This window comes from Caloenas nicobarica, chromosome 1 (assembly GCF_036013445.1).
Source record: "Caloenas nicobarica isolate bCalNic1 chromosome 1, bCalNic1.hap1, whole genome shotgun sequence".
Classification (NCBI taxonomy): Eukaryota; Metazoa; Chordata; class Aves; order Columbiformes; family Columbidae; genus Caloenas; species Caloenas nicobarica.
This window is the reverse complement of record NC_088245.1, coordinates 185,447,464-185,465,635: the sequence shown is the minus strand read 5'-3', so window position 1 is coordinate 185,465,635 and position 18,172 is coordinate 185,447,464. Positions and strand designations below refer to the sequence as shown.

General features: G+C 40.5%; 1 protein-coding gene across 7 annotated transcripts in view; it reads right to left on the bottom strand.

Annotated features, from left to right (window-relative positions):
* FNDC3A (fibronectin type III domain containing 3A) overlaps positions 1-18,172 on the bottom strand; it is a 122,550-nt gene that overhangs the window by 57,009 nt on the left and 47,369 nt on the right. Inside the window, exon 1 of one of the 7 annotated variants that reach the window (XM_065630412.1) lies at positions 1,740-1,803. The exons of the other annotated variants lie outside the window; for them this stretch is intronic. Within the exon in view, the coding sequence (XP_065486484.1) occupies positions 1,740-1,746 (7 nt within the window). The 5' untranslated portion in view covers positions 1,747-1,803. Of the gene's footprint in view, positions 1-1,739; positions 1,804-18,172 lie in introns of those variants that run through there. 7 annotated transcript variants of the gene reach the window in all.

Genomic DNA, 18,172 nt, shown 5'->3' with positions numbered 1-18,172 from the left:
GGTCTAAAGAATATAGTTTAAGAATACTTTTAAAATTCACTTATTTAGTGCTTTAATTTCTCTAAACCAAAAAAAAAGTAGTTTTCTCCAATCCAGTATAAAGGTTGATCCACAAAGCCATTTTCAGTATAGCCATAATCTAGTGGTCACAAAAATAAAGAAATAAAGGCAAGGTATGAACCTGAAAAAACATTACAGTGTTACAGTAAAATTCATAGTTGGAAAATGTGCATGCCATCTTCAGCACTTTAAAGTTCCAGAATGAATGAAAATATACTTTCAATATTCAAGGTGTAAGGCTGAACTCTTAATTTACTTCTGATGAGATTTGCAAGTGGCTGTGGAATGAGTTTAGACTGCAAAAGAACATTCAAGAAAATGGAAAGCATGGAAAAAAAGTTGGCAGACTTTATATATCTTTTAATGAACATAGGATCTTTACAGTTAAATTACTGATTTCTTGACAGAAAGCATATTACTACCTGCAAAAATTTTTAAAAAAACCCCAAACCTTTCCTGTCTCTAAAGATAAAATGCTAATACAATACAAAAGCAGATTATTTTTTTTTCTTTTTAAGAGCAACTAATGTGAAGATCTTGGCTCTACTTCAGCGAAATACACTGCAAGAGGAATTTTCATGCTTTTAGGTATTGGGTAGACTGGTGCATGACACAGCCAGTGTGTTTTACCACAAGGTGAGACTGATTATAAAGTGCCAGCAAACAACAATCAGGAATTTGCGTCAAGCAAAGACCTTATTTGCTGTATTGCACATAAATGGAATTGACTTCATCCAAATCACTATATTATAAATGTTGATGACTGTTGTAAGAGGAGGTCTCAAATCATCTGTATACTTTTAGGTATATAAGTTCTTTTATGTAAGAAGTAGAAAAGTATTGTGGGAGACAATACATACTTATACTTTATTCTTGAAAAATGACTCATCAAACACAGTAAAGGTTTATTTAACTCAACTGAAACAGATGTTTCACCACACCTTCAGTTTATTATTGTCCTGAAATTCAGTGGTTCACTACTACGAAAGAGAAAGCTTGCTAAGTCTCTATGTAAGCATTTTGTCCTAACTTTAAAAAAAATAAAAATCAAGGCGCCTACCAAAGATCACATAAGACTCAGAGTATGTGCCCTGAAACAGGAAATATATTTAAAAAATTGCAATAATGGGAGGAATACCTCGGCCCCCCAGCAACAGCCGGTGAAATTCTCCAACGCGTCTGTCTGAGGAGGCTGTAAAAACCCCACCATGCTCATTGCAGCTACAATAACCGCGCAGCAAAACCAACAGCGCTGCGTGACCGCGAGGATCGTGACAAGCTGATCTAAAGATAGCAACTCCTGAACACTTGAGGACACCGCCACCGCTTGCCTAACGGAGAGTCCGTTTCTTTTTCTTTCCACCATTCGCTCCACGTTGAGCCTCCCGGTGAGCGGCCCGCTGGCGGCGCCCGCCCCCCGCCCGCCCCGGCGGATGCTCTTCCGGGGCACTGACCGCCCATGCCCCCGCTCTTACAAAACCGGGGCTGGCCGCAGCCTCCTGCCAGCCACAGCCGCGCCGGGGGGGCCCCCGCAGCTCCCCGGGCCCGACCGGCGCCCGCCTCACCCACAGAGGGGCTGAGCAAGCGCTCGGCTCCCCCGCGTCTCTTTTCCCGCACCGCCGCAGCTCGCTTGTCGTGTTTCACCGCGGCGGCCGAGCCGGGCGGCCGGGACACCTTACCGCTCATTTCGGGGTGGGCAGCGGCCGGGCCGGGCCGGGCCCGGGCTGGCGGCTGCTCCCCGGCGCGCCGCGGCAGGCGGGGCGGGGCGCTCAGGTGCGCGGCTGCCCGCTCCGCCGCGCCGCGCTCCGCCCCGCGGCCTGCTCCGCTCCGCCCTGCCCGCGCCGCCGCCGGGAGCCGGGCCGGCTGCCGCCCGGGGCTTCAGGGAGCGGGCGCGGCGGGTTCTCGGGGGGCACCGTCCCCGCCGGGGGAGGGTTCCCGAGCCATGCCGCCGCGCAGCCGCTCCGCTCTGCGCTGTAGTCTACCGCCCGGCAAACTGGCGTGATCCAAGTTCTTTAGCTGAAAGCTCTTACGGTAATTCGCATAATGAAGTTATAAAGGATTGCCCCAGCCCCAGTGCTTCCACGGGATTTACCTTTAGCTGAACTGCTAATCAGTTTACACCTAAGAAAGGAGGTGCGCCAGCGGATCTGCTTGCAAACACACACTTTGTGGCCTGGCGCTCAGAAAGCTGCAATGACTTTGATACTCATCTGTGTGGCTACTGCGGCTCATGAGCGCTGCTATACTTAGCATTAGTCTAATGTGAACGGCGATGAATCACCGTTATCCCCAGGAGGAAATAGCATTCAGGATTTACTGCAGCACATTAGGTTAACTATGGCTCTATAGCAGAACACCCACACTTTGACATCACGCAGGCGATGATATGCATCACTGACGCAAGCACTGGCAGGATCAAACACAAAGGCCACAGCGGTTGAAACAATAGAGCGCGCGAGCTGACGTAGCAGCACACCCCTCTAAGACTGACGGGCTGCAGTAAATCAATAGACCCAGATGCCACAAATAGTTGCACCGCTTTGTCTTTTACATAACGGCTAAGACTTCAAAAGTTTTATTTTGGGCTCCCAGCAGCTACAACTAATTACATGAACCAGTAAGAACCACCAACAATTGGTTGATGCTTGTCTTGTAAGCTGTGCCTGGAAAATACTTCCAAGTTAGTACTTCAGGTTCAGGCACTAAAAACTTGTCACGAAGCATCAGCAGCTTTACATTTGCTAGGTGCAATGTGATCAAAGCAAGTAACAATAGAAAAGAAGAGCAAACAGAACTTAATGTTAGGCCTGAGCTGGGGAAGAGGCACAAGAAAGACCTGTGAACACTGCAAGGACACAGGCAGTGAGAAGACTTTGGTTTGCAATGCTGTCAATTTAACATATTCCTTATGCTTGAAATTCATCCTGACAAAACAATCCCTTCCCCCATGTCTACTTTTGCCATCAAGGCTGCAGAACAGCAGCTGACAAAACAGCAACATCAATTTAAATATAGTAATTGGCTACAAAAATCTATCAGTAGTCTACAGGCTGGCAAATGCAAGGAAAAACCTGAAGGTAAAATGCTCACATAGTTCCTTTGAAAAGCAGAGAAAAGCAGCATCAGTTTCATCCACAGAGACTTCGGAATAATGGATAAAAGAGCAGAAAGCTGTGAAACTGAACTACAGTGTTTCTAAAGATTACATCCTAATGAGATCCCGATCTTTCCTATGAAACCATACATACGTATTAAAAAAAAAAAAAAAAGACATGAAATACATTCTCATAGGCAAAGTGAAGAGATGACAAATTCCTATAGCACTTTACCATTAATCTAACTATCAGTTTTCTTTCGTAATGGCCTCACATACTTTCAAAGGAGAAAGTTGACAATGGTTTCTATGTTCAAATGTTAAATGTACTTTCATTTCACCTGTTTCTAAACAATGACCATGGTGTATTTTTTTGTGATGAAAAAGACTGCAAGCCCATGCCACTGCATAACTTCATGAAGTTAAACTTGGGAGCTTGCAGAAGAATGATTTTAGTGTTTTGAGAGACTCCAACAGGAAACATTCTTTCTGAAGCAATTGTGTGGCACAGTGATGAGCTCTATCCTACTTCATTAAAAAAAAGTATCAATGAATCAAAGGCGTTAATGTGGAAATAGAACACAGACTTTGTACTGTGCACCTGAGATTGTTAAATTGCTCCATTTCATTTGCTGTTTTATGTTTAGACTTAGGGTAACTATCTAGTAACTAAGTGGAAGAGTTATGTTGAAAAAATTGTTCTCTCCCTTGCACTCCTCCAATTTAAATATCAGGTGAACCATAAATCATTGTATTTCAGAAGGAGTCAAATGTGACATACTATTGTTAACACAGGCAAGCTTTGATGAAAATGTTTGATGAAAAATAATCTGCACTCGTTCTAATCTAACTGTGTTGCATATTTGCTTAGCTTTTTCCTCATGGAGAGCCTGATTTCCTAGCAGTTATGCTGAGCAGTACTGATCCACAACTTTTTCAGACTAATATTTAGTATTTGTGCACACTGCTTAATCATGTTCCATTTGATTCACAACATTCAGGAGAAACTACAATTTAATCATCTAAGAGTCGTTACCACTAGGAATTTGTGTTTTCCTAATCAGATTTTTTTTTTGGCTATATAGCACTGCAGACCGGGAAGTTAAAAAGTTAAGCAGTACTGCTGACAGCTACTTGTGGTTAAGAGATGAATAGCGCAAGTGAGTCTCAACAGTTGGCAGTTCTTGGTGTGTAGACAGTGGCTTCTACAAAAGGGCACGTTGATTCAGAGAAGAGAGACCTTGGAAGGAACAAATGTTAACTTCAACTTCCCCCTTCGCTTGCCCCCCCCCGCCCGCCAAGTTGTACCAAAATGAAATTATGTAGTATAATTATTTTTAAAGGCCTTTTTTGGCATCAGTATATTCAACTTATTACACTAATGAGTCAGTTTTCCTGTGCATGCTTACCTGGCTACATTGATTTGAAACTAGAGTGCAAAATTATCTGGCCCTTTCTGCTGTCTCAGAGCTGGCATTCAAAGCAGCAACCCCCTCCCCCCACTTAGAGCAAATTTCTTAATATTCTCCTCCAAATTATTATACATGTGTGTATATATATTATGACTTGGATATGACTTATTGAATATTACTTACATGAATACGATGTATTCATTAAGAAAAAAAAAAAGCATGCATATAAATGCTGAAACAATTTTACCAAATTCTAGGGTAGGGCATTTTAAAACTATGGATGAAAATACACAGAAGACTCTGTGGATATAGTAAAATTCTGTTTGTGTAAGCTGTGATTGAGTATTACAACACATACAGTGTCAGAAACTCGAGCAAGAAATTAATACCAGAAAAGGCTGCCAAGAGAAAATTCAGTGCCCAAGTCAAATTTTTATTTATATCCAAGGCATACCACCTCTAAAGATGTACTAATCTGAGTCCCTGGAATCTACTAATAAAATGTACATTCATTTGAAAACCTCGAAGTTGTTTAGGCTTCAAGCTAATCATATAAACAAATACAATGCAGATTTAGATGGTCCATTTAAACTAAAACAAAGCACAACAAAAATTATCATGATGCACATGAAGTCCTTCTAATACCCAAAATAAATACCACATGCATCTTTCTTTAAAGGGATCAATTTGGGAGTGGTCATTCCTAACTGGAAGACATAAAACTAAGTTAGCAGGAGACGAGGTGCCTCAGCTTTCCAGGAATCCCATAATCCAGGATTCTACACGATTTAGCAGAAAGAGGGAACACTAGGTAAATCTAGAATGACATTGGCTCCACAAATAGAATTCTAGGGTGCAAAACCAGAGCTAAATCTCATTCTTAGTAAAGGCAGAAGGTTCGTGATAACTGCTGATTTAATAAATTAGACCCTCATATCCAACAACTCTGTACCACTGAAATTTTACTCTCTTAGATATAATTCTTGTACTAGGTAAGTGAAATTGCTGTCCTAGTCAGACGAAAAGGTCTTCTGTAACAACACAAAGAAATGGAAAGAGAGTTCAGTCCTACAGGACTTTTCTCTCTTCACACTCACTACATACAATTATTTGTATGCCTACATTAGAGGCATTCACTTGAGTCCAAAGCTTGTACCAACGTTGCAGTTCCACAAACGAGTGTTCAGATGTAGGTTTCTAAACTATGAGATAAATTTTGAAGTGATGCTTTATTAGACAGTTTTGTTCCAAATAATGAGTGAAGAAAACAGTCCCTGAAGCTGACAATTCAAAAGGTGACATTTAATAATATGAAATCCTTCTGTCATGACACAAAATGTGGGGAACAAGCCCCAAGCAAATGACACAACCGTTGCACGACAAAAATGAGACATAAGACCGAAGTGAAAACATCAGATGTTACACACCTTACACTCTGCAGCGTCTAAAGCAAGCACCTGACTGCGGCAGGGTGATTCACTGGCTGCCTCCGGAGCACATCTCTGCTTCTGCACGTTCATCGGGGAGCTGCCTCATGCCAAATTACACAAATCATTAAGCACAGACAGTGTGTCCTCAAGTAGATATCTGGTTCAGGCCCGCTCTAGTCACTCTTCTGTCCAAGTATTTGAGAGTAGATTCCTACTGTCAGGAAAAGGTGGTCTTCCCGTTGAGTTAGTAGGTGGGCTGAATTCTGTGCTAGGCTCAAGCCGATTAACCCCACAGCTTGCTCCTGTCCAGCAGAGTGCTACGAACACCAGACTACGGAATAACCTGGGTCATCGCTGCTGAAGATGGACCACTAAAAGCTGGAAAGCAACACACTAAGCTCCTGTCTATGCTAGAGATGCTTAACTCCTTTCATCCAAGAGCTTCTAAATGGACAATACAGAGCCAGCCTTTACAACAGGAACCAGAACCCAGGACTCCACCTAAATAATACAGGAATCCCCATTACATCAACAGAAAAAGGCAAATTGCCTTCCCCTGGAGTTTTTGTCTAGAATCTTATCTTTTTCAGAGGTAAAGATGCTGATCTCCAACAGACGACATGGAGAAAAGCCTGAACTCAGAATACCATGAGGCTCTGCTGGAATCAGGAACTACAGGTTCGGATTCTGTGGATTCTTCATAGAGCTAAAAACCTCAGATCTCCTTGATTCCGGGCAAGTGCTTTAAACAATTTCCTGCTGCTGATACTGTTTGCATTTGAGGATAAACTTAATATAGCCCAAGTGAAAAATAGCTTTTCTTTTTGAAGAGAAAGGCAAAAATCTATATACTGTCTTTATATTGTTTCTATTCTGGCTTCTGTCTGTCCCTCTGCAGCCTCATGTTTTGTACAATTACAGGCATGTAGGGAATCCCATGGTCAAAACAGAAGAAGCAATGAATTCAGTTTGCTTGCTAGGATCTGGTCATGATTCAGTGGGTGAGACCTGGGCTGTGTCTGACACTTCTGCAGCTAAAAGCTTCTCAAGTTAGAACTAAGGTGGAATCCAAACACCCTGAGCATGATTCCTTGTGACCACAGTTCATTGCACAGACATACTTTTCTGTCTTTTCACCAACAACAAACAAGCCTATGAATGCAGCTACAACAGGGGATGCTCTGAAGACAGTGAAAATAAAAGTTTGACTGAAAAACTACTGATCTTGAAAATTCTTAATAACATTGCACCTGACATGATAAATACTTAAACATTTAGATTAAGACTTCTGATTCTGCTATTGACTTAAGGTCAACACACAAGAATTTTCACGTTCAAAAGGCTTTGCAGAAATTCGGTCTCAAATTAACTAATCCCAAATCAGGGTACACATGAAAAAGAATTGATTGTTCTCAGTCAGACTTAGCAACATAGAAAGGCATCATGCTTACTACCAACACCCAGAGCCTCTTCTGTAGTGAAATGTTTCTACCATCATATAGATCACTAAACACCTTCAACCGATTCCCACTGCACGACTCACATTTTACTGTTGAAAGTGATTTAAAAGTGTTTCTCAGGGTCTGGGTTAGCTAAGAAAAAAAATAAATCATCACAGGCTAACTAATAAAGGTTTTAGTGAAATTTTATGTAAGTCTTTCAAACTTGTTTTAGCATTTGAAATTTAAAATCTGGTCTTTTTGGCTTTTTATGTGACAAAGGCTCCTTGGTTCTCCACAGCGAACTCTTTACAGGTCCGTTCAACAAGGAGTTGTTTTCTCCAAATCTCAAGCAACTTACCACATAGGGAAGGTATGTTGTTATTGATAAAAAGCTTTCAACAACATTAGTAAATATGTACTATCAGAAAGAAAGTATCTGGTAAAGCAGTAAGCAGGGACCAGACACAAAGATAAGCCTATGCCATTGCAGTGTTCTCTTCAAATTCAATTTGCTCTGTAACCAAATACATTTTAGAAAGTAAAATACCCGCTGCTTTGGCAGCCAAAATGAACTCAGAGCCAGAAAGAACTATGTAAGGAATCTACTTACCTGTGCCAAACAAGAGTCAAGGGATCAAACAACTAACTTGGTTCAGACATATAAAAGTTGTCATTCCATACCAGAAGAAAGGGAAAAAGACACGTGCATACTGTGGAGCTCCTCACCATACATTATGTATGGATCAATATATCCCTCTACTAAGGTGCTGAGACAATAAAATTACTTAATAGCTGGAAAGTAAATGTGCCCTTTGTGCAGAAACCTTTTTATTGCTTCACTACTGTCTGGACGCAGGAGATCTAAATTTTCTGTTGCTGGACTGTCAGGGCTCAAGGACTGACAAAGGCCTCATGAATCAAGTCTATTCACCTGCAATTGCAGTTTCATTCCTCTCCCCCATTATCATACGTCAAGATCCATCATAAATGGATTCTATGTAAAAGCATCAAGACCAGTCTTAAAACAGCCAGTTCTTTTACCCATATGTCTCCCACTAGACTGCTGTTCTAGAGCATCCCTCTCCTACGTAGCCTGGAGGTTTCTTGCAATTATATAAAAGTTATTCACAGTCATTTGACATCCAACTGGGCTCTAAACCAGCTCTGGCACTAACTACTAACTTCTTTTTTTTTTTTTTTAATCCCTGGTGTTTACTTACCTATTCCTAACAAAACTCCCTTTCTGCCAAACAAACCAAGCTCTTCTATTTTCCTTTTATAAAAAAATGGGCTCTTCATTCTCCTGAGTATCCTAATAGCTCTTTTCTACAACACCTGGAATCAGCTTCATTTCATCTTTTGTAAACATGAATTATCAAATGATACTTGATGTCTCAGTAGAATCCTGTAACATGCCACTAAATACCCCAAGAAGCTGTACTAGCAACAACAGCCCTGCTGCATTTTATGATCACAGTAACCTTTATAGATACATTGCACTGGAGATAATACTTACCTTGTGAGTCGAATAGCTTGTCTGCTTCCTCCTTATCAAGTTTCGAGTGAGGAGATCCCCATTTATAATTTATTAATCTTATGCATGACCTTGCATTGTGTCTAACTGCATTTCACCCAGTTCAGGGGTACCATTCAAACAACACTCTTTTTGACAAGTAATGCATGTTCTTGTTGATCTTTTTTTACCACTTCTGATACCACTGGATTTGTTTGGGTGATCAGCTTTGCTGAAATGCCAAGTATTTCTAGAACATCATGATAGCTGAAAGATACCCAAGAGCATTGGTTACTGAGTGATTAAGAAGGGATATATTTACATTCCAGGCTAGCTGTGCATCATGCTTTAGCATTCGATCCCTTCCTATTTCATCCACCATTTAGAATCTTGGGAAAAAAAAAAAAAAAAAAGGAGTAAGCTTATACTGACTTTGTTGAAGCTCTTTAGAGAGAAAGATCAAAAAAAGATTCAGTACTATGCTTTGAATTTTGCAGCATGGAGACAGGCAACACCCAGGTATCTGTCCTCAAGACTCCACTGCATACCTGCAATTCTTTACACCTGCATTCTCTGGTCCTTCTATTTACTTCCCACTGGCCTTCAGATCCCCTAAAGCTATATCCTACCTAGATATAACCTTACCCAGCATTCAGCCTCTTTTTCTACGTGGCATGTTCCCAGCCCCTTCAGCCCTCCGTCCAGCTCTCTGAAGCTGCACAGAAACACATACTGCTTGTCCAAACACAGCAGCACAACACCACCATACAACAAAATGATCCAGCAACACAGATTTAAGTGCTTCTGAAAAGCCCAAACCCAACACCCTTCTATTTAACTATTGTCACCAAGACAAAACTAGATTCTTTCTCATCAAAAATAATAGATCTCATTTTCAGATGAGAGGACGAGGCTCAGTAACTGAAAAAAAAAAAAAGAAAAAGAGAATGCACTGAAATTCTATTAACATAATGCACTGTTGGAAGGCTATTATGGGCAAATTGATGCTCTGGATGGTATTTTAAAGACCTCTCAGAGGATGAACTGGGGAAACAACCTACAGATAAAGCCACGTGGGCATATGAATCAGATTTCTAGTCTCGTATGTGTCATTTCTTTGCTGGAAAGGAATGCAAGGAAACTTGAGTGTATATAGCTGCAATTAAGAGAAAAGGGGATTCCCAAGGTACATTTTCCTCCTTTTTATGCAACCTTTCTTTGCGTGAGAATTAGAAGGGTGTAGTAAACATTAAACCACACCTTTTACAAATATTTTATTGAAAAGGTTGCATACGCATCATGTCAGATTTAAAACCTTTGTAGAAAAGTGCTGTTCTAACACACATTGGCCCAAAGTCCACAGTAAAGAGAGATCAAACTTTCAACTATCAATCTCAAAACCTCATGGTTGCCAGATCTCCTGTATCCCTTTGCAGTCCAAGTCAGGGAAATGAGTGGAAGTCAGGCTCACACTAGTAAGTCCTCTGCATCTCTGTTTAGCATTTGCTGATATTCACTTTTATTTTTCACCACTCTCAGCAGGTGATTTTTAAAGCTCATTTATGCTGGAATAACTTTAACTGGCTCCAGTTGCTCAGGCTGCCCTTATAACTTACTGAATATCTTCACTCACTGATGCATTGTTTAGTCACCAGATGCTCCCCAAAACTGGACTGCCAGTAGTGTCATACAAAATCACAGGTAGTCACTTTGCTTGTGACCCCTTACTATCCAATTCAGAAAAAAAATTCTCTTTAAGAAAAAATAGTTTTGCTTCTCAAATTACCAAACTAATCTTGGGCTGTAGGCACTCCAAGGATCTGCCTACAAGACAGCTTTATTTGTATGTGCTATCTTTTGAAAAAAGTCGGATGAGATTTAACTGAATTTAAAAGCTACGTAATATTAAATTTACCTTTTAAAAAAAAAAAAATCAAACAAAACAATTCTGTGCCTGATGACAAAATGAGATAAAATATATGGAAAGCATTAAAAAAAGAAAGAATAAATGCAAACTTAAGTATCTTTCATATACTTTTCTAAATCTTTCTGCTATTTAAGAGTTTTACTGAGATGTCTCTTGGCTGCATAAACTGTAAGATCTAATTTTGCCAAGAGAGGAGCCTTTCAGAGCACAACCTCTTCAAGGCTAAAGCAGCTGAGGATTTAACACAGTAGCACTTCACTTAAATTCTGTCTTTCAAGAGGCTATCTTAAATGCAACTTGCAGGAAAAACAGAAAGGCTGACAACTCTCTGTCAACACACCTTTCTTCTTCTGTCATCTTCAACCTTCATTCTGATTCTCAGAAGAGAAGGCTGCAGTATTATTAAATTACAGCTCCTGTACCTAACAGTTATTTCCCTGTCTTCTTCCTGGGAATTTGGTTGTTTCTACCTGCTTTAGTTGTTTGGTGTGTTTGATTGGTTTGGTTTTGGAACTGGCTTGCTAAAGCTGTGTTTTATGAGTAGGGCTCTTCCTACTGTGGGACTTTGTCTCAGCCCATGGTCCTGTTGTGGTTTTTGCCCAACACAGTCCTTTTACTTTAAAAGACTTGTCCATATTTCATAAGATTTTTCTAGGGTTGTTGCAATACCTCATTATGAAGAGATCATGAGGAATACTCACTATCCTACTCACAGCAACTTACTTACATCTTATTGAAACTACAATTCCATATTAACTCCTTTTAAGAATTATTAATGAAGCAATAATATAGACTATTGGTTTGTCATTCATAGTTCTCATTGCAGCTCTTTCTTTGGTTGTCTTGGAAGGCACATCCATTCCACCTATGAATACGGCTGTCAGGATCATCCAGGGGAAACCCAATATACATGGTATTTATGAAGATGGCCCATATGTAGAACACCAAAGGGAAAGCATAAGTGAAACTGCTGGAGAACTGGCTACTGGAAAACACAAATTGAGAACAGGCACAGGAGACAAACCATGTGCTCACGGAATAACTGACTAATCAAAAGGGAAGGAAGGTGCAGTCAGCTTCTCTAGTAGCTCTAACACCATTACCTTGAGATCTGTCTACAAGTTACCAGGTGTTGTACAGTAATTTTTTAAAAATCTGAGGCTCTTTGGATGGTGTGCTAGGGCACCTGCTCCACAAAGCCGCATTTTTTGGAAAGCTCTTTGCAGTGTGAGAGAGAGCTTCTCTTTGGCAAAAAGGAAAGAGCAGCACTGCAGATAGCTGTATTTACTACCAGTGAATTTAGCCTTTCCAACTTTGTCTGAAACCTCATGTAATTACACTGTTTCTTAATGGCTTTAAGTGGCTCAACTCACATGCTTGTAATTGGTCTTTAACTCACATTGCACAGTAGCTGTTTGTATTTGTGCACAGCCAGCCTATATGTTTGTAATGACCTTGTTATCTTTTCTTCTTCCTTTCCCTCGTTTGGATAATAAACCGCTTTAGATGTAAAACAGATTGATGCACGTCTGCAAAAGGAAGAAGGGGAAGTTATACTACCATGATATTAATGAAGTTGAAGAGTGTCACGATCATGTAACTCATGCAAGCTGACAAAACCACAGTCATTTAACAGACAGTCAAAAAAAAGACAACTATAATCATTTACTATTAATAACACATGCACAGCCATATCTATCAAGCCATGCACTGCTGATTCATCCATTAGAAAAAAGGAAAACTAAGAGAATAAAAAAATCCCTTGATTCAAAGTTGCAACGTTCAGTTAGATATTACATTCTGTCAAGAAAAGTGTACCTGGACTCACACAGTAGCCTTGCACAGGTGAAAATGAAGGAAAAGGAGACTAACCTCCTGGTCTCTTTCTGTTGTTAACTTGGCCATCTGTCTACAATACAACTTAGAAGAAGGGTGTCAAACTCATTTTCACTAGCGGCATTTATACAATCCTAAAATTACATTCAGCCCTTTGAAGGCAACAGCAAGGCTGATGTGCCCCCCCTGTAAAAATGAGTTGGACACCTCTGACTTCGAACCATAGAATAATTTTGGTTGGAAAAGACCTTTAAGATCATGGAGTCCAACTGTTAACCTAACACTGCCAAGTCCACCTCTAAACCATGTCCCTAAGAACGTCATCTGCGCATCTTTTAAACACCTCCAGGGGTGGTGACTCCACCAGTTCCCTGGGCAGCCTGTTCCAATGCCTGACAACGCATTCTGTGAAGAAATTTTTCCCAATATCCAATCTAAACCTCCCCTGGTGCAACTTGAGGCCATTTCCTCTCATCCTATCGCTTGTTAGATGGGAGAAGAGACCAACACCCTCCATGCTCCAACCTCCTTTCAGGCAGTTGCAGACAGCGATCAGGTCTCCCCTCAGCCTCCTTTTCTCCAGGCTAAACAGCTCCAGTTCCCTCAGCCGCTCCTCATCAGACTTGTGCTCCAGGTCCCTCACCAGCTTCGTTGCCCTTCTCTGAACTCTCTCCAGCACCTCAATGTCTTTCTTGTAGTGAGGGGCCCAAAACCTTAAGCATCGAAGGAGAAAGCAAGGAGGCAGAGCCATGTCAGGCCCTGTAAGCTGCTGGCATGGCTGTGGCAGCCTGGGCGTGTGTGGAGCTCACTCTGTCTTGAGGAACTCTGGAAAAATAATGTCTGGGGAAAGCTGCTCCACAGCCATGAAGACTTTGGTTTCCTTCCCAATCTGTCTTCCACCCTTCACAACTACCACATGTCTGAGAATGGTCCAAAAGATAAGGCAGCCACAACTACTTTTTGGAGTACAAACAGAACAAGAGTAAATCAAAATGAATTCAAAGCTATTTCTTCGTTAACAGTAATTCTTTGACACAAGTCCGAATACTTTCACAGCTACAGCTATACATCAAGGATGGAGCAATACAACTGAATCTCACAGAGTGGAACTATAAAGAAACTTCCTGCGGTCTCATCTAACAATACGTAGCATTTTCCAACAGATGACATACCAGACTGTATTCATACTGTACGTGCGGTGAAAGAGGATTTAACAAAAGGAGTTCTTGATGCACGAAGTTCTAGCCTTTCCATTTTTATGAAAACCAGTGCAAAGACAATTTTAAAACATTAAGTTTGAATTTCTATAAAATAAAAGCACCATTTCCTTTTGAAGAATAAGATAATGAAATTGAGAAACTTTTTTCTCTGTTTAGTAAGTTAGCAATCTTCAAGAAACTTTATTATTTCGGTCAACTAGACTGCATCCAATGAAGATACAAAAAATGCTACCAGCATACGTTCTTTTAAATGCTAGGATATTAAGTGAAAATACTAAGTAAAACCTTTTTCAGACTCCTCTGCCTTCATCTCTGATCTTTGATTCTCTTCAAACTGTTAACTACTTGCATTAGACAAACTTTCTACTTATATTAGAAACCAAGATGAGATCCCACATAAATCTTCACCTCTTTTTCCCCATAAAGCAAGTAGTACAGTGCTATTTCTTTCCCATCAATAGCTCAGTCAGGGAACAAAACATGAACTGACTGCAATGCCAGGGGACTATTACTGCCAGATGCAGACCTGTCAAGCTTAACGTGCTTCATACAAGACTCATCCAACTGATTCCAGGCTCAGCCCACAGTAGCACGTGAATTTCAGTGGTTTGGGTTAATATTAATTCTTCACAGCCTTGTGGGCTAGACATGTCTGACTACAGTTGTGGAAACCAAGTTTTAGGGGCATTCTCTAGCTGCACCTTAGGGCTCTAACTCAATTCCCAACATGCACCTCCGAGTACTGGTACCATCCTTGTAAAATGTGAGATGTTAGATGCTCATGGAAGTGGATGAGTTCAAAGAGTTCATTGCTTGAGGACAAAGACATTCACTGTGGGTACAACTGCGAAACAACACACTCAAATGAGATGTTTTCAAGATGTAGCCTTACTTATTTCAGCTTATAATAGCCAGGCTTTAGCTCTGGAATGGAGACATCTCATTTAGGTATCTAAAATTATGTGTCTGCATACAAGTTAGGACTTCAAACTGCCATAATAGCAAGTGGAGATCTAGTCAGCACAGACAGTGGAGCCTGGAGAGCTATTCAGCGCAAACTGATGTCAGCTGAAAAGCACTGACTGTACTACAGATAGTGACTAAATCTTCACTAGTTATAATGGGAGCTTAGATCCAAGGCCACATATAGAAACACACATTTAGACATCTAAAAATAGACGTCTTCAGTGTGCAGCTGAAGCACTGATAGTTCAAATATCTCCAGAACCTTCCTATAGTCAAGGCTGAGTTTGCAGTGTGGAGCTTGCAGTGTAGTGAGGAGATGGAACAAAGGAAGAGATCAGCAAAGATACGAGGGAAGATTAACTGATCAGAATATACAGGAAAATGAGACATGAAAAGGCCTGACTGGACACCTCATAATGAATATAGTAAATTATGAACTCATTAACATCTCAAAATGTGTGAAATATGTCAAGGTAGAATTAAAGCTAGAAAAATACCTAACAGAAGAATGAGAAAATAACCAAGACAAAAGTGTTACAGACATGTCTGTTTTGTGCATATAAAGATATTAGATCTATTTAACACATTTTAAACAGAAATCAACAATATAAAAACAAAGTTCTCCCTGAAACACTCTACAGTCAATACTGTGAAAGAGACCTGAATTAATACATTTTCCTTTTAACCTGCTTTCTAATTTGCTGCTGCAGAAGGTGATAAAGCAGTTCTAGTTTGCTTTTTAATAGAACTTTTGCAAAGTTTAGTTTACTCTGGGAATAGCACATTTTAGAAATCTAGTATTTATAATCCTAACAAAATGGACACAACAGTAATGCAAGCTGCTCTGTCAGAAAAACAGCATGATAAAGTCAGCTTTTCCAGCAACAGCTTCTTGTAGCATCTCTGAGTGCCTCTTTAAGGTCTGGAGGAGACCAGGACCACCAAGACCCGGTCAGGTATCTGAGTAAACGGAGGAGAAGGCCAGGCAGTTCCCAAAGAAGGCTGAGGGAGCTCCAAGGCAAATTCTCATGGCCACTCTCAGAGCAGAAAGAGCCAGATCTAAACAACAGACTTCTGGTTTGCTAAAGTTTATTCTGGTCAGGGGGATGACCTTGTTTTGCACTACTTTGCAAGTTTTGTCGAGTTAATAAAACAGATTTGAGAGATGGTCCTGAAAAGACTGAAGACTGCCTCTGCCCTATTGCAGAAGAGACCACAGAATCAAGTGGACATAACCTGAGCTGCCTTTAATTCAGCACAGGACTAGGAGTAGTACTAGAAAAGCTGCGGCAGCAGGGCTTATGGACAAGTTTTCCTTGCCAACAGTACTTGAATTATGGACTAGATTTCTCCTATGTGTCAAAGCCAATACATGAGCATTCTACATGCACTACAATGAGGGCCTAAATCTGTCATTATTTCTTGATCTCATCAGAAGGGTATTTGCCATATGTCCTTCCAACTTTTATGCTAACCTGTCTCTAAAAGGCGGGATGGTAAGGCTGTTCTACAAAATTTGCAAGGGCATTCGTGCACTCTGTTTATCACTCTAAGCTATAAAAAGAGTAGCTCCCACTTACAATTATTTTGAAATGAGACAGCTCCAAATCAAGCTGCTATAACCATGCTTTGTGGTCAATTTCCTCATCATGTTATTGCCAACAGAGAAAAGAATCAAGTCTCCTCTGTAACCATACTCCTCCAGAGTTGGCCAATACCAATGTTCCTATTATTTTTAATTTGACCATAGGTACCTGGAAATACAAACATCTATGAAACAATTTCTAAAATATGTACATTGAAGGTCATTTCCAAACAGAGATGCATTAAAGTCAAGCTACTCCTAGACTCAACTCTGAAACTCTACATGGACATCCTCAGCCAAGAGTTAAGTGGCTTTAAATCACTGTAGCTTGCTGTGACCTCAAACTTTCAGTTGACTTGTCTTAGCTTTCCTCAATGCCTTTTATGAAGGCCCTCTAAATATTTCCAACAGAGATCCCAAAATTAATGTGTAGAAGAGGATGTTAATCTAAGCACCTGTATCCAGTTTCAGCCTTGCATATCATGTTTAGTCCTCTACAGCACTCACAAGAAGGAATGGATAAGACAACTGAAATGATTTACCATTTAGCTTTTTTTTTTTAAAATGAAGCAATGTATAAAACCTTACATCTGTGTCCTCAGATGGCTACAGTGCAGAAAAACTATAAAGCATGTTGGAAAACAAAAAGGAAAGCAAATAAACTTACCCATGTCATCATGCAACATTTCAGGATTTAGAAATGAGAAACAAGTAAATGGAAACAAGGATGAAGAGTTATTTTCTTTTTGAGCTACAGAAAGAAAAGATCACCCAGAGCAGCTTCCCTGGGTGGCTCCAGCGAGTTGTTCTTAATGTGAGCAGGAAAACTAAAAACTTTGTACTACACATCTGGGTTTACTTGTAAGGGTTCATTATCCAGGCTCTTAAGCCACCTACAAGTTTGGAGATGCTCAAGACGAGAATCCCTGTTGACAATGTTTTATTGGTTTTGCTAGTTTGTTCCATTACTACAGGTCTATGTACTGAAATAAGTATTTTACTCCTAAACTTTGCCCGGTGCTAGCATGGATACCAAGTACTTTAACAAACAAGATACAGTATTTCCAGAGGTGATGTCACCCTTAAAGCCAATATATGGGATCACTACTGCATTGTCAGGTATCTTAGTACGTTCTAAAAATCATCACAGAATGACAGCACACACTTCCTCCACTTAACACAGTGGGTTTAGGATTTAATAATGAAGTGTGGTCTTCTTCTGAAAGAAGCATCTTCCAATGACCATTAGCAACTAGCAAAGTCCATTCTGAGAGACTTGCGGCAATTCGTACAGAATTTATGACTGGCCTTGACCACCTCCAATTTTAATAAATTAATTTTAAATAAAACTCAACATCAAAGCACCAAATGAGACTAAGAACAAAATACATCTAGTGGGTTTTTTTTTGGTTTGAATGTACTTCAATAGCAGTTATATTTGGATTGTAAAATGTTCAGCTTGGTTCCTCTAACACTATCTGAGAACAACCACAACCACAGGAGACCTGGCAGCAGATAACAGCAGATAATAGATTGAGAGCAGCCCTGCAGAGGAGTTTGGGATATTGGTGGATGACAAATTGGACATAAGCCGGCAATGTGCACTTGCAGCCCAGAGGCCGATTGTATCCTGGGCTGCATCAAAAGCAGTGTGGGCAGCAGGTTGAGGGAGGTGATTCTGCCCCTC